The sequence below is a fragment of the Macaca thibetana genome, chromosome 2, assembly GCF_024542745.1.
Source record: "Macaca thibetana thibetana isolate TM-01 chromosome 2, ASM2454274v1, whole genome shotgun sequence".
NCBI lineage: Eukaryota > Metazoa > Chordata > Mammalia > Primates > Cercopithecidae > Macaca > Macaca thibetana.
Window position 1 is genome coordinate 175,447,745 of NC_065579.1, and position 17,330 is coordinate 175,465,074.

At 39.7% G+C, this 17,330-nt stretch overlaps 2 protein-coding genes and 1 non-coding gene across 4 annotated transcripts in view; 2 read left to right on the forward strand and 1 right to left on the reverse strand.

Annotated features, from left to right (window-relative positions):
- Positions 1 to 17,330, forward strand: part of CLDND1 (claudin domain containing 1) — an 871,794-nt gene that overhangs the window by 500,348 nt on the left and 354,116 nt on the right. The window lies entirely within an intron of this gene.
- Positions 7,953 to 8,058, reverse strand: LOC126949410 (U6 spliceosomal RNA). The gene has a single exon (XR_007723716.1). It is a non-coding gene; the product is annotated as a U6 spliceosomal RNA (small nuclear RNA).
- Positions 14,263 to 17,330, forward strand: part of DCBLD2 (discoidin, CUB and LCCL domain containing 2) — an 87,752-nt gene continuing 84,684 nt past the window's right edge. For both annotated transcript variants that reach the window (XM_050782050.1, XM_050782051.1), the window contains exon 1: positions 14,263 to 14,826. In XM_050782050.1, the coding sequence (XP_050638007.1) occupies positions 14,622 to 14,826 (205 nt within the window). In that variant the 5' untranslated portion in view covers positions 14,263 to 14,621. The remainder of the gene's footprint in view (positions 14,827 to 17,330) is intronic.

A 17,330-nucleotide genomic window follows, 5' to 3' on the forward strand; every position in this document is an offset into this window, starting at 1 on the left:
TATGCCCTGGTCTTTGAAATTGTGAAAGCAGGATGGAAAAAGTTTAATATATAGACATTCATTTATTTGCTTCCCAGTCTCATTTTCAGCTCTGATTCTCAAATTCTAGCTCTTCTGCCCGATGTTCCCTCAACTTATAAAACTGTAGCCCTTGTCCTTATTGACAGATACCATTTTAATTCTTCTAATGTCACTTTAACATCATTTTTAGGGAAGGAAGAGGGAATAAACATTTGTGGTTAATCCCCCATAATTAGCTAGAAATTAATGTCTCAGATTCTTTGAAGCTTGGGAGTCTACATTAGGCAAATTTGAGGAATGCTGATACATTCTCTAAATACAAAATTCAACCCCAGCTAAACTCCGGGACCTGGGCTTGTATGTCTTTCAAAATATTCAAGACATTAATTTTTAAATGAAATATTAGAAAATACAAGAGATAAAATGAGTATTCACTAACATCGTTTTGAAAACAGCCATTTGTACCAAATGACAATTTTATGACCACAAAAATGCACTTGTATTAGGTATTTACCTTGTTACCTGTTGGTAGCAAGCTTTGGAAAGAACCTTGATTGATGCAAGCAAAATTTCCAAAACAACCCAGTTGAGACCTAGCCTAATCACTGAACCAGTGCCCATAGTTGTGAGTAATTATACTCGCCTCACTGAGATGCCATGAGACATCAATAATACATGTCGGGGAAATGTCCAGCAGAGGTTGATGCTCACTAATCATGAAGCCCCTTCTCCTTCTCTTCTGGCCAAGGTTGCTGAGCTTGGGAAGTGACCCAGTATTAGAGTATATGATTCTTCATTTGCTACAAGAGAATACCTCATCTAGGTCACCAACAGCCTTCTGAGGAATCCTGAGGAAACTGTGTGCAACTAATTCCTGCAACAAGAATCCCATACCCACTGTGACAGGCAATCTTTTAGCCCAAGACAGAGGAGCCCATTAAGCAAGCATCACGTTTGACCTGTTCCTGGGGTTTAGACACTATCTGCAGCCTGGCTTGCTACCCGTTGCTCCTTCTGGCTGTGAATCAACATTGTGGCAGAGAGGGCACTGGGTCAGCTACATTCCATTAATGGATCAAAGTGTTTCATTTAGATTCCTACAGCAAAGGAGAAGGAATATGGATGATATGCAGCCTGGGATGGACAAAAGCTTTGTTGGTCAAAACAGACATATAGAATTTTTAAATGTAAATCTGACAAAGCCAAAGCCCCTGATGAATTTACACAATATGGTTGCCATAATTAAATCTTCCAACCAATTGGTTCTCAATATTTTTTCCCCCACTATTCAAGGAGGCCACAGGGGCTATCAGGGGCTATCAGGACTTATAAAATCCCCATCAGGTGATTCTGTTGGTACTTACCATCTCAGTAGAGCAGCTCATTTTACTCTACAGGCCAAAAACTTTACCATAATAATTTTAATGCAGCTTGTTTTTAATCAGTTTGGAAACCTGATTTTTAAAATTAACATTCATTGTTCAGGATGTAGAATTTTCAGCTGCTTTGCTTTTTTCCAAAGACATTTTACATTATCAATATATCCATAGTGATATAGTGACAATTCATATTATATTCTCCAAAATACAGTTTCTTATTGTTTATTAACTACATCAAGTCCATAAAGGCAATTTTTAATAGAAGATATTTAGCAGCTACTCACTCTACCTTTCATTAATGTTATCTACCTCTGGTATCATCTGGGTTGGAAAAATAAAGGTGGGGTTTATTTTACACAATAGAATGAAATTAGACCCACAATTATGAAAATATAATTATAAGACCAGGAAAAAAATCTTGATAAAGAACAACTTACATTTTTTACACGCATAATATACATAATATATAAAAGTTGAGAAATAACTTTTAGAAGAGAAAATTTGATCACAGATGGGATTTGAGTGTAATATTTTAGCATATATTCAAACATGGCTTGTTCATTTCATTTTTTCTCCATTAGGCCACAGATGGTGATAAACGTTTCATTCTGGGCCATGTATAACTATAATTTGTCTAAATTGATGGCTGCCATAAGAATGCATGAATGATTGTTTGTTCACTTGGAGAGAATTTCAATTATATATAGTGTTGTAGTTATTATTAAAATAAAATCTGAGGGCTGATTCAGCATGGCTTTCTGGTGAGCATACTGTTTTGTAGGTGATTTAATTAATTGCATGCATATATGATTAACAGTATCTAGAATGAATATATTTATGGGTGAATATATTGATGTTGTGATAATGATGTACTTTCTTAATGTTAGTTATTAATATGAGAATAATAGTAAATGAAAAAAGACTAAAGTGAATCCTGAATTAACTTTTGTCTGGTAATTGATCTTAGGGGGGAAAAAATCTTAATATTTCAAATCAAACAGCTAAGCAAATAGATTTTGTCATTAGATGGGGCTGTTAATAACTGAGTACCTTCCAAATAAGTCCCAAATAAGACGGAAATCCATGAATTTTGTTACTACATGCCTTTTTGTGACTCAGTAATTTATGATTTTTATGAAGGCCATGTTCTTACCCTCCACTTAGGTCAACTCAGTAGGATAAGCAATGAGCATCAAATATACTGATTATGTTCACAAAATGAATCTACATATCTTTGGAACCAAGCATTGATTTAGAGAGATTACCAATAAATAATGCCAGATATGTAGTTTAAAAAGCGTTCTTTTTAATTCAGAATTGTATAAGCACTAGACATGTACAGTTCTTTACAACTAAAAGAAAAAATAGCTAAGTCAGGGAAATTATATTCTCCTTTGTTTCTCTTCTAGGAATTATTTTGGTCTGCAATCAATCCTTCTGAAGAATCTCTCACATCTTCACTTTTGTGCAGTATGTTAAGTATGAATAAAATGATAGTGTATGTCAGTCAAATGTAATCCTTATATTAAAACCTGATTATTAATGCAGAAGCTCATGGGAAGTCAGGTTAATCTGAATAATATATTATTTATCTTAGTCCACAATCTATCATTTCACAAACCATGGTTAATAGAATGACAAAAATAAAAAGCTTTGTTTAAATGAAAATGCATAATATATTCTTCATCTGATTTATATCTTATTGTGTTAGTAGGCTAACATAGCTAGTCTGTGAATGTGATACAAAGAAGATGATACATTTCTTTGTTTTAAAAATCTTAAGTATTCCTGCTAAACAGTGAGTTTCCAAAGGCTTGCTATTATTTAAAATATTGCTTCCTATTCTATTAACTTATTAAACAAATATTTTAAAGTTTAAAGGATTCAAAAAAGGTGGTTAAAAAATCCCAATTTCTATTTTTTAATATTAAAAACATTCCTTTTAATATTTTTTTTCCAATTTTTATTTTAAGTTCAGGGGTACCTGTGCAGGATATGCAGGTTTGTTACATAGGTAAATGTGTGCCACGGTGGTTTGCTGCACAGATAGTCTCATCACCTAGGTGTTAAGTGCAGCATCCATTAGCTGTTCTTCCTGACCCTCTCCCTCCTCCCACCGCCCACCCTCCGACAGGCCCCCAGTATGTGTTGTTCCCCACTATGTGTCCATGTGTTCTCATCATTCAGTTCCCACTTATAAGTGAGAACATGTGGTATTTGATTTTCTGTTCCTGTGTTAGTTTGCTGAGGATAATGGCTTCCAGCTCCATCCACGTCCCTGCAAAGAACATGATCTCATTCCTTTTTATGGCTGCACAGTATTCCATGGTATATATGTAACCACATTTTCTTTATCTAGTCTATCATTGATGAACATTTAGGTTGATTACAAGTCTTTGCTATTACGAATAAAGCTGCAATGAACATATACACACATGTATCTTTATAACAGAATGATCTATTCCTTTGGGTATATATACGCAGTAATGAGATTGCTGGGTGAAGTGATATTTCTGCCTCTAGGTCTTTGAGGAATCACCACACTGTCTTCCACAACAGTTGAACTAATTTACACTCCCACCAACAGTGTAAAAGTATTCCTTTTTCTCCACAACCTCGCCAGTATCTGTTGTTTCTTGACTTTTTAATGATAACCATTCTGACATGCATAAGATGGTATCTCATTATGGTTTTGATTTGCATTTCTCTAATGATCAGTAATGTTGAGCTTTTTTACATATGTTTATTGGGCACATGCATGTCTTTTTCTTTTCTTTTCTTTTCTTTTTGAGACGGAGTCTTGCTGTGTCGCCCAGGCTGGAGTGCAGTGGCGTGATCTCGGCTCACTGCAAGCTCCGCCTCCTGGGTTCACGCCATTCTCCTGCCTCAGCCTCCTGAGTAGCTGGGACTACAGGTGCCCACCCCCACACCAGCTAATTTTTTGTATTGTTAGTAGAGACAGGGTTTCACTGTGTTAGCCGGGATGGTCTCTATCTCCTGACCTCGTGACCCGCCTGCCACGGCCTCCCAAAGTGCTGGGAGTGAGCCATCGCACCCAGCTGCATGTCTTCTTTTGAGAAGGGTCTGTTCATGTCTTTTGCCCACTTTTTAATGAGCTTGTTTGTTTTTTTCTTGTAAATTTATTTAAGTACTTTGTCAATGCTGGATGTTAGATCTTTGTCAGATAGGTAGTTTGCAAAAATTTTCTCCCATTCTATAGGTTGTCTGTTCACTCTGATGATAGTTTTTTTTGCTGTGCATAAGCTCTTTAGTTTAATTAGATCCCATTTGTCAATCTTTGCTTTTGTTGCAATTGCTTTTGGCGTTTTCTTTATGAAATCTTTGCCCATGCCTATGTCCTAAATGGTATTGTCTAGTTTTTCTTCTAGGGTTTTTATAAATTTGGGTTTTACAATTAAGTCTTGAATCCATCTTGAGTTGATTCTTGTATATGGTGTAAGAAAAGGGTCCAGTTCCAATTTTCTCCATATGGTTAGCCAGTTAGTTCTCCTAGCATCATTTGTTAAACAGGAAATCCTTTCCCTATTGCTTGTTTTTGTCAAGTTTGTTGAAGATCGGCTGGTAGTAGGTCTGCAGTCTTATTTCTGGGTTCTCTATTCTCTTCCATTGGTCTGTGTGTCTGTTCTTGTACCAGTACCATGCTGTTTTGTTACTGTAGTCTTGTAGCATATTTTGCAGCCAGGTAGCATGATGCCTCCAGCATTGTTCTTTTTGCTTAGGATTGTCTTGGCTATTTGGTCTCTTTTTGGGTTCCATATGACCTTTAAAACATTTTTTTTTTCTAATTCTGTGAAAAATGTCAATGATAGTTTAATCGGAATAGCATTGAATCTATAAATTTCTTTGGGCAGTGTGGCCATTTTCATACTGATTCTTCCTATCCATAAGCATGAAATGTTTTTCCATTTGTTTGCGTCATTTCTGATTTCTTTGAGCAGTGGTGTGTAATTCTCCCTGAAGAGGTCTTTTGCATCCATTGTTAGCTGCATTCCTAGGTATTTTATTCTTTTTGTGGCAATTTTCAATGGGAATTCATTCATGATTTGGCTCTCTGCTTGCCTGCTGGTGCCTAAGAATGCTTGATTTTTGCACATTGATTTTGTATCCTGAGACTTTGCTGGAGTTGTTTATTAGCTTAAGAAGCTTTTGGGCTGAGACAATGGGGTTTTCTAAATATAGGATCATGTAACCTGCAAACAGAGAGAGTGTGACTTCCTCTCTTCCAATCGAATACCCTTTATTTTTTTCTCTTGTCTGATTGCCTGGTCAGAACTTCCAACACTATGTTGAACAGGCGTGGTGAAAGAGGGCATCCTTGTCTTACACTAGTTTTCAAGGGTAATGCTTCCAACTTTTACCCATTCGATAAACTGTGGGTTTGTCATACAAGGCTCTTATTATTTTGAGACATGTTCCTTCAATACCTAGTTTATTGAGATTTTTTTAACATGAGAGGAGGTTGAATTTTATTGAAGCTATTTTATGCATCTCTTGAGATGATCATGTAGTTTATGTGATGAATCACATTTACTGATTTGCATATGTTGAACCAACCTTGAATCCCTGGGATGAAGCCTGTTATTTGTTCTCAGAAAATAAAAATTTGATTTATTATATTATTATTTGCTTATCCTAGTGTGAAAGATGTCACTTGCCTAGACGATTCCAAATCTCTAGCTTGCTATGGTTCAAACATCCTGTTATATAGGGATGGGAAGCTAGTTTCTTGTCAAGAGAGTGGGGAGTGGTGTGAATATTTAAGTTTCTCAAAACCTCTGGTTTTTGATGTCTCCAGCTTTGTTCTTTTTGCTTAGGATTGTCTTGGCTATTTCGTCTCTTTTTGGGTTCCATATTTGATCATGGTGGATAAGCTTTTTTATGGGCTTCTGTATTCAGTTTGCCAGTATTTTATTGAGGGTTTTTGCATTGATGTTTATTAAGGATATTGGCCTGAAGATTTCTCTTTTTGTTGTATCACTGCCAGGTTTTGGTATCAGGATAATGCTGATGTCATAGAATGAGTTAGGGAGGAGTCCCTCCTTTTCAATTCTTTGGAATAGTTTCAGTACAAATGGTACCAATTCTTCTTTGTGCCTCTGGTAGAATTTGGTTGTGAATCCATCTGGTTCTGGACTTTTTTTTCGTTAGTAAGCTATTTATTACTGCCTCAATTTCAGGACTTATTATTGGTCTATTCAGGGATTCAAATTCTTCCTGGTTCAGTTATCAGGTTGGTATGTGTTCAGAAGTTCATCAGTTTCTTCTAGATTTTCTAGTTTATGCGCATAGAGGTGTTGATAGTATTCTCTGATGGTTGTTTGTATTTCTGTGGGGCCATTGATGATAGCCCTCTTATCACTTCTGATTGTGTTTCTTTGAATCTTCTCTCTTTTTTCATTAGTCTTGCAACAGTCTATTTTAATTTTTTCACAAAACCAGCTCCTGGATTTGATTTTTTTATGTGTTTTTCATGTCTCTAGCTCCTTCAGTTCAGTTCTGATCTTGTTTATTTCTTGTCTTCTGCTAGCTTTGGGGTTTGTTTGCTCTTGGTTCTCTAGTTCCTTCAGTTGAAATGTTAGGTTGTTAACTTGACATCTTTCTAGCTTTTTGATGTGGGCATTTAGTGCTGTAAATTTTCCTCTTAACACTGTATCCCAGAGATTCTGGTTCATTTTTCTTCATTCTCATTAGTTTCAAAGAACTTCTTGTTTTCTGCCTTAATTTCATTATTTACTGAAGAATCATTCAGGAGCACGTTGTTCAATTTCCATGTAGATGTGTGGTTTTGAGTGAATTTCTTAATCTTGAGTTCCAATTTGATTGCATGGTGGTCTGAGAGACTGTTTATGATTTCAGTTCTTTTGCATTTGCTGAGGAGTGCTTTATTTCTGATTATGTGGTCAACTTTAGCGTAAGTTCCATGTGGCAATGAGAAGAATACATATTCTGTTGTTTTTAGGTAAAGAGTTCTGTAGATATCTCTCAGGTCCACTTGACCCAGAACTGAATTCAGGTCCAGAATATCTGTTAATTTTCTATCTGAATGATCTAATATTGTCAGTGGGGTGGTAAAGTCTCCCACTATTATTGTGTGGGAGTCTAAGTTTCTTTGAAGGTCTCTAAGAACTTGCTTTATGAATCTGGGTGCTCCTGTATTGGGTACATACTCACGATAGTTAGCTCTTCTTGCTGAATTGAACACTTTACCATTATGTAACATCTTTATCTTTTTTTTAATCTTTGTTGGTTTAAAGTCTATCTTCTCAGAATCTAGGATTGCAACTCCTGCTTTTTTCTGTTTTCCATTTGCTTGGTAAATTTTCCTCCATCCCTTTATTTTGAGCCTATATGTATCTTTGCATGTGAGATGGGTCTCTTGAAGACAACATACCGATGGGTCTTGGTTCTTTATCCAGCTTGCCATTCTGTCTTTTAATTGGGGCATTTAGCCCATTTACATTTATGGTTGGTGTTTTTATGTGTGGATTTGATCTTGTCATCATGATGCTAGCTGGTTATTCTGCAGACTTGAAAAATATGAAATGCTTACAAATTTGTGTGTCATCCTTGTGCAGGGGCCATGTGAATCATCTCTATGTTGTTCCAATTTTAGTATATGTGCCACCAAAGTGAGCACCCAATTTCAATTCTATTCTCTTCATTCTTAGAAAATAAAAAGTTGAATTATTATATTATCATTTGCTTATCCTAGTGTGAAAGATGTCACTTGCCTGGATGATTCCAAATCCTCTAGCTTGCTATGGTTCAAACATCCTGCCTTATATAGGGATGGGAACCTAATTTCTTGTCAAGAGAGTAGGGAGTGGTGTGAAGACTTAAGTTTCTCAAAACCTCTAGTTACAGTAGTCTTCTGTTTCCTCTGAATCCTTGATCCATGCTTTCATTTCACCACCTGCTGATTCTTCCCTTGCTTATGTGGAAATAGGCATGTCCTCCACTCACAGTGCCAAAAGTCTCCCCCAGTCAAGGCTGTGACCTCAGTGGAGTTCACAATTGTAGTAAACTCAATGGAGAGTTTGGGAGGAAGGCAAGGGGAATATTACAACATAGCATATATAGCAAACAGCTATTTATTAGATATCGCTATTTTTAAAGAATCTTTGCATTGAAATGACTGGGAAATTCTATTTCTTATTTCTCTGAAGCTCCAGCTTCCTGCCAAGTTGCTAACTAGCTTTATTTCGTCTGACCTGGCCCCATCTCCTCTCTGAGAAGGTTACCTTGCCTGTCTAAGGTTCTGTTTGCTTCTTTCACAGAATAAAACTGGGGCTATTCACATAGCCTCCATTCATAAAGACATTGCTGTGATGCAGTTGAGGGACCTGGGGATTATTTTCCAAATCAAACACACCCTTTAAGGTATATTGATGTTCAGCAAAGACAATTATTTCCCAGAGACCAATTCTGCAGTTATCAGCTTTTGGTTCTTTTCCCTCCTCATTAGGTAGAAATGTGGGAACTGAAGATTTAGAATTTGGCGTGAGGTGAAAGGGAGATGTGAATAAAGAAAATTTGGAAATATTATCAAACTTCAGATTTAGAATAGGATCCAATCATTTTCTGTTACAGGCAAGGAAACTGAGGCCTAGAGAGATTAGGAGCCTTGCTGGAGGTTACAAAGCACTTTCAAGCAGAAATTCTATACAAGAGTCTTATCTAGGGCTGTTTCCATGATCTCACAAAATGTAATTTCTCAGAATCCAAAGAGTATTTCAACTCTGTACATTTAATTCTCAACCGTGTTGCCAGCAAAAGTCCCACAGGAAAGGATACAGGCATACAGCAGGGGAGGCCTGCAGGACACCTAAATCATATTATCTCAGATATGCTATCATGGTCACTATCCACATTTTACTGCTATGTTAACCATCCATGTATATTAACTTCCTAATTTCTAGGCATGATAATAATGTTATGGAAGGCAGTTTTCACATGCTTTTACTAAAATTCTTTGAAATCTCCATCAGAGATAAAATACTAAACTGAAGCCTTCTTGTCATGACCCATAAGAAAATGAATTGGTTAATTTCCTAATGTTCCTAGGAAAACCAAGAGTGTGGGAGAGACTGGGGCAAGAGATGGAGAGAGAGAAAGAGAGTAAGATGGTTGCAGTAGATGAAGATGCAAATGGAAAATGCTAAAAGTGAGTCATGTTGCTGATATACACAAATGTTAATCTTTTAAGAGAAGCATTTAACATTATCATCCACTGGCAGAAATTAAATACCTCCTATAATAAATTAGATTTCTGACACTTTTGCCTTAAATTTGCTATAACAAATATCTTTTACAAAGTTTACAAATGTTAAGAAAATATGAGTAATAAACTTAGGAGAGTTGACTGAAATAAGTAACTGAAAAAAGCATGCAAGATAAAGAGAAAAATATATCCAAACTACTTCTGTTCACAGAAAGAAAGAGTCTTCAGCGGAATTCAGACATTTAGCAGCAAAGTTGGCTGTAAACATTTTCCCAAACAGTCAACAGGACAAAGAAAATGCTCCTGTGAGAACAGTAACCAGATCTTAAGGCTCTGGTCTTTGATGTTTGAAGTATTTCCCCAGAACTGCCACAATCTTCTTTCTCTCCTACCCCACTGGAAGATCACAAAAGTACATTCTTATTCATTCCCTCTTTCTGTTATCCTGCCAAAAATACACAGTCACTGATAAAGCTCACCAATGATTCATTACATACCATCATCCTAAGGTTTCCAGCATAAATGCCATTTTTAATGAGCCTCTTTTGTTTCATCAATGCTAACAGACATTTAATAGCAATGATGGGTGCCAAATGATTCTTACCATATCATTCTATTGAAATCCAGATGTTTCTGTACAGACAGAAACAAAGGCACCAGCCCCCAGGTTGTTTTCCTACATTCTCATTTCCTCAGCAGTTGGCTGAGCTTGGATTCATTTGAAAGTAGGAATAGTGGAATGTAACTATTCTTTTTATATTTCCCCTTTTCTCTATAGATTAATTCAATTTTCTTTATTCTTCCATTCTTTACTGATTAAGAAACATGAAATAAAGAATGAGAAAAAGAAGAAGAGAGAGAAAAGATAAAAAGAGGAGAAAGGTCTGGTAAATTAAAATTTAGGTTGAGAATCTATTTTTATTTTTAAATATCTTAATGTAGAATAAACAACCATAAATACATTAAAATAACACACACTTTTGAAACCCTGTAGAAAGAAGCCGGAACCTGGGCTTGTCTTGTGGAGGAACTTTAAGCTTCTGGGAGCCTCTATCTGCTACAATGATGGCCCTTTCCAAACCTATCCACTCTGAGACCTGATTAGAATCCCCAGATCTGCCCCTGGGTTATGCATCTGGGTTGCATGGGTAAAATGGTCCCGGACAAGTATTGCTCCCACTGCCTCATAAGATGTCAATCCCCAAATAAACCAAGTACCCAGAAGCAAAGATCATGACAAAGTTGTCTAGAGCAGCACGCAGAGAGTAAGAAAGGTACTATAAACTAGAATTCCACTTTACCCAGGCATTGTCTTAGAAATGAACACCTGTTATATTTCTTTGGTATGAGGTCCCAGGAGAAAATTTTGGTCATTTCAGAGCAGCCTTCTGTCATTGTTTGGCAACTCAGTAGAGAGACAACAATCAGAGTAAAGAGAGAATAAGGGTGCAACAGCATCAATCCTCTCCCACATCTGTGCTATATTTGTAATTTCCTATATACATTAAAGCAATAGGGGGCACCACAAATGTTCTCTAGCCAGACTTCCAGACCCTGTCTTCCAAAGCAAACCTCCGGGAGCTGAGGCATAAAATAACACAGAAATAGTCAAATGGCATCAGTCATAAGACCTTTTGATTTTGCCGCTTTAAATATAACTCCAACTTGCTCTCACCTCCCTCTCTTTTTCCCTGCCAGTGACCCAATTCAGAACCTCTTCACTTCTCTAGTCTCTACTTCTAACAACCCTTTAAAACACTAGGCCGTAAGACAGTGATAGGAAATGTAAGTGCTCCTTCCTCTTGCTTTAGAGGTATGTAGTCTGGATCTTTTCATGCTGTATTAAAGGGTAGGGGTTGCTAGAGACCAAATTTTGCCTCTTCCAGAAATGCTCCATAACTATGCTAGTTCTTAGGTGAATTCTCTGCCTCTGCCACAGTTCTATGTAGTCAATAGAATGCCAGGCTAAGATTCATAATACCTTGCTCTGCCACCACGTCTGTGACCTCATGCTTCTCTTTCAATGGTCCTATGAAAAGAGTGATTCAACATGAAATAGGTTGTCTCAGGCACTGTTACTAGAAATCTTATTTCATGACTGACTGCTTGCCACATTAGTACATCATGTTTGATAGGTTCAATTCTGAATTTATGATTTTTATCTTCTACTTCTTTATTCAACCAAACCAATTCTCCTTCTTGTACTCCTTACTGTGGGAAAGACATAACCTTCCATCAGAAACCTGAGGACTTCCTCAACTCCTTACACTCCACATGTAATCAGTCACTAAGTTTAAAAATATTCCGCTAGTTGGTCCCCCCTTCCCAAGCCCACTTCTAATGCAGTAAAAACTCACCATCACTCCCTTTAACTGCAGACTGGCTCTCCCTGGCTTCCAGTCTTGCTCTTACACCAATGTATTCCTCACCCTACTGGCTGATTGCGGTTTTTACAATAAAAACCTGATAATGACTGGGTGCAGTGGTTCATGCCTGTAATCCCAGCACTTTGGGAGGCCGAGGCGGGTGGATCACCTGAGGTCGGGAGTTCGAGACCAGCCTGACCAACATGGAGATACCCCAGCTCTAGTAAAAATACAAAATTAGCCGGGCACAGTGGCACATGCCTTTAATCCCAGCTACTAGGGAGGATGAGGCAGGAGAATTGCTTGAACCCAGGAGGCGGAGGTTGCAGTGAGCCGAGATTGGGCCATTGCACTCCAGCCTAGGCAACAAGAGCAAAACTCCGTCTAAAAACAAACAAACCAAAAAAAAAAAAAAAAAAAAAAAAACCTGACAATTCATTCTTAGAACCCTTTAGTTACTTTTCAGTGATACAAAATAAAATCTTCACTCTTAGCTTGCTTTAGATCTTGCCGCTCCTAACTTTTCCAGACTAGTCTCCAGTTCCTCCCATTAAGGCAGCAGTAGTCAATCCTGCTCCATCAACACCATTCCCTATTGAGCCTGTGACCCAGCCTATTTTGCCTCTGGCCTGAGATCACCTTTTTCACTTTAGTTTCTTATTCAAGACACTGGAGTTTCAAACTGTGTCGGGTTTTTTTGAACTTCTTTCACTGTGTTATTGCGGCACCAGTGCACACCTCTAACACGGCACTAATAACAATAGGTTTGTTGACATGTCACCTCCTCCTCCAGAACGTAAGCTCTTCTCAGTGAACTTTTTATGCCCAATGCCCACAATGGCTTAGAGCATAATAGGGTTTCTTAGGCATTTAATAAGTGCTAATTGAATAAATTTGGTTAAAGAGGTTATTGTATGAGAAATATCCAGGGGAGTTGAAAAATACAACCTCCAAAGTCCTTTCCAACTTAGATTTTCATTTGAGGATATCAGTCCCTTTCATGTTTTTGAATATCACATCTATGTATGACTATGTATACATATGTATATGTATACATGTATGACTACGTATGATTCCCAGAGCCATAATTTCAAAGCAATCTGAGCTTTCGACTAAAATATCCATCTGCCTGTTACGTAGCTTCACTTACTAAGTTGGCATCTCAAATTCAATACGTCCAAAATTAACTTAGTTTCCCACACAACTTGTTCTACCTTAGCAGTTTTTTGTATTTGTTAATGACACCACTGTCCTTTTAGGGGCTGCTGTTAAAAACATCCTAGATGGCCACTCTCTTCTCTCTAAAATAAATAACTGCGTAGACCTCTGCATTCCTCTTTTTGTCGTTCCACAGGCTTACAGTCTTCATCAAACTGCTTGTGACTCTAATTAGCACTTACTTCATTCTGACTTGCATGCTATATTTCCATCTCTGTTCCACATCTCAAGATTTCTGTAGCAACGTGTGCAAATAGATACCAGGTGCTCAACAACTCCTTGTAGAATGTTTGAATGAAGGTTAGGATGTTAGGTTTAAATTGCCTTTGAGGCACGGATCCTGTTTTACACTTTTTTGTTCCTCACCCCCCGCCATAAAAAGGGCAGAGAAAACAGGGAACACATATATTAAAAACTGAATACTGCATCTATTATTGTAACTCGGAGCTGTTGCAACAACTGGTGGCAATTTTAACAAAACAAACCACGCTCTGCCATTAAAAAAAAAAAAAAAAAAAAAAAAAAAAAAAAATTAAAGTCCCCTTAGACTCAGTTCCCAGCTAAAACAATCCAGGATCCAGGTTTCCCACCCCCTTCCAGTGGTCTGATGTGCGGCGGAGGAGCAAGGAGCAAGCTGGGCCTGAGGAGCAGGGAGCGCGGGATGGGGGACGTCCCGGAAGTCACTGACTAGCTAGCTGCCGCCTCTGCGGGATCACTTTGGGCTGCGATCCCAACAATAACTGGCGCCCGGGCCGGGCGGGGGCCGCGGGGATCCGAAGCTTGAGGGCGGGACCCGGATTGGAGGAGGCGGGTGGGACGCCTCCAAAGGCCGAAGGGGATTGGAAGAGGGAGATAAGGGGCGGTGGAGCTCGAGGGGTGGGCCGGAGAACTAGCGGGTCGACCGAGGAGCGAGCATGCTGATTGGGTTTCGCGGAAGGAGACGGACCAGAGCTGGCCGAGGATTGGCCGTGGGGCCGAGGGGGCGTGGGCGGCGCGAGTGAGAGGGAGCGCGAGGGAGCGGGTGGCGGGCCTGCCTGCCAGCTAGCCAGAGCCGCGGGCGAGCGCGGCGAGCGGGGATCCTGGTGAGGAGCGCTGCGCGGGAGGCGCGTCCCCCAGCTCCGCCGCGGCCGCCCTCCGCCGCTCGAGCACTCCACTTCCTTCCCTCCCCTCCCCTGCGCTCCGGCCTGGGGTCTCGGCGCGGGGAGCGGAGGGAAGGGACGAAGGAGGAGGAGGTGAAAGCGGGGTGAGGGGCGGAAGGGTCCCGGCGCGGGGTGAGGCGAGGGCTGCCTCTCGTTCTCCCGCCGCTGCCGCCGTCTCCTGGTCGGGTGCCGCGGCCCGAGGCGCGCGGGGCTCCCGGGGCGCCCGCACTATGCAGGCGGACTGCCAGTTGCCGCGATGGCGAGCCGGGCGGTGGTGAGAGCCAGGCGCTGCCCGCAGTGTCCCCAAGTCCGGGCCGCGGCCGCCGCCCCCGCCTGGGCCGCGCTCCCCCTCTCCCGCTCCCTCCCTCCCTGCTCCAACTCCTCCTCCTCCTCCATGCCTCTGTTCCTCCTGCTCTTACTTGTCCTGCTCCTGCTGCTCGACGACGCTGGAGCCCAGCAAGGTGAGTGGTCCCAGGGGAGTGAGCGGCGGGGCAGCCTCCGTCGGGGCGTCGGGTCTCTTGGCCCCTGAACGAATCTGCAGACGCTGCAGGGAGGCGCGGTGCGCTTTAGTGCGTGGCCAGACCTGGCTGGGTACTCACAGGGTTGAGTTGCAAAGGCAGGCTCTTGCCCCTCTGTCCCCCAAGTTGGCGCGGCTTTACTTTTTGGCAAGGCCATTTATTTCTCTGAAAGGGGGACGTGAGACCCTGCTATGAAAGCCTCGTTGATATTAGATCCTTCTGTGGAAAATTTTGGGGAGGAAAAAGAACCTTTGAAGATAATGACCCCTAAAGTTAAGCTGCACGGATGGATGGACACTGCAGGAAGGCAGGTTAATTAAACAGCATCTTAAACCTATTAAAGGTAAGTGGTGGTAATTATCTTTGTGAAAGAGCTCGGGTTGTGAAGCAAATGGAATAGTTTCTGCTTATCTCTGAGTCTTGGATTCAGAACATGTTCTTTACAATCCGTTATTGAGGCTGGTGGTCTAGACTGCCTTGGTCAAACACTGGGTCTGACCCAACGCTATGCTAATTTGCCCAAGTGAAGCTTTCCGCATTAAAAAGGTAAGCCTTCCCAGAAAGTGACAAAACTTTTTTTTTCCACCTACAATCCTTGAAAAACCTGTTCCAGAAACAAGCGAAACTGTTTATTAAATAATTATCATAATGGAGAGAGAATGCGGGATGATTTCGTTTCGCCTTGAGTACTATTTTCCGGTAGTGTAGCACAGTTTTTTGAATCAGTTTGGCATCAGTTTTTGAACAGATTTTTCCATTGCATTTTCCATTTTATTGCAGTGGGAAGGATAAGGATTGGATTGTTACTTATTGCTAGGAAGAGAGTTTTTTAAAAAGAAAATTGTTCTCTACCTTTAAGCCCAGCTTTATGTTGCTTTCATGGTTTTGAGTAAAGTATGGAATCATGGCCTGTCATTGAGAAGATGCCGAACCTTGACAGGCATGTGGAAATATAATCTCTCTAACTATAAGGAAAAAATGTATTTGGCGTACCGACCCCTTAGATCGAGACACATTTCTGTATAGAGTAACTCAAAACTAAATGTTTAGCATTTAGGTTTTAGTTAGATCGTCTTCTAAATTGAACATCATCAGCATTTAATATATTGAAGTATGAAATCCTTCTCTCCATTGTAGCGATGTATTTCCCTCCTGGTAGCGGGGAAAACAGGCTTATATATGGCTGACACTTAGGGCTTACTTTGTGGCGGGCACGACTAGACTAAGTAGTTTGTGTTTATTAACTCCTTGAATCTTCACTACAGCCAGCTGAGATAGTTACTGTTATCCCAGTTCAAACGTAAGGAAATTGAGACACAAAGAATATAAGGTACTTTGATGCAGGAAGACACTTTACTCCATAGGCAGAGTACTCTGTTTTGCTTGTTTCTGGATCTGATAGTGTTTGTATCATGTTATTAAAAAAATCTTGGGACAGTATAGAATCAGTTACATGTCTCCCTTCCAAATGAGGGATTGCCTTGTTTTTAGAAAAGGCCACTCTACCGGCCTAATCCCAGCACTTTGGGAGGCTGAGGCGGGCGGATCACGAGGTCAGGAGATCGAGACCATCCTACCCCGTCTCTACTAAAATACAAAAAATTAGCTGGGCGTGGTGGTGCACGCCTGTAGTCCCAGCTACTCAGGAGGCTGAGGCAGGGGAATCGCTTGAACCCGGGAGGCAGAGGTTGCAGTGAGCCGAGATGATGCCACTGCACTCCAGCTTGGTGACAGAGCGAGACTCCGTCTCAAAAAAAAAAAAAAAAAAAAAAAAAAAAAGACCAGTCTAATCAGACATGCAACATTAATTCATTTTTTAAGGTTTAGTTTATTTTACCAGAACATTTTAACAAATACATTTCTCTTTAACAATTTAACAATGTCATCTTATATAAACATCAACATAAATAGAAATGATTCTGATAATTATAAGACTTTATTTCCTTTTTAGTTCTGTTCTCCTAAATTGCTTGGGTAAATTTTGTTAGATCATTTAATATTTAATCTCTTTGTACCTCAGTTTTCTGCATCATTAAGATGAGAATGCGTACCTATCTCATAGCTTGATATAAATGAAATGATAGTATGCAGGAATTTTGCAAAGAGAAAAGCTTAAAATAGCTATAAATGATTATCATTAATCTTGATCTTACTAAATTGATAAATTAAGCGTTAATTAGGTATACATCATCTGAAAACTCAGGAATTATTTGAGATTTGAATTTCCTCATTTTTAAAAATTAAATTTTTTACTCAAAGGACCCTAAAGCAGCCTGTGGTGGAATTCCTTTTAAGCCAGTCTTCCCTGTCTAACAGATGTTCTTTTGGGTCTACTGATACTCCCTCACATAACCTGAAAAGATGTCTGTTTAAAACACCTTTAGAATTTTTCATAATGGGGATTTGTACAAGTAGTAATGTTCAGATACAAGATAGAGTTTTTACTC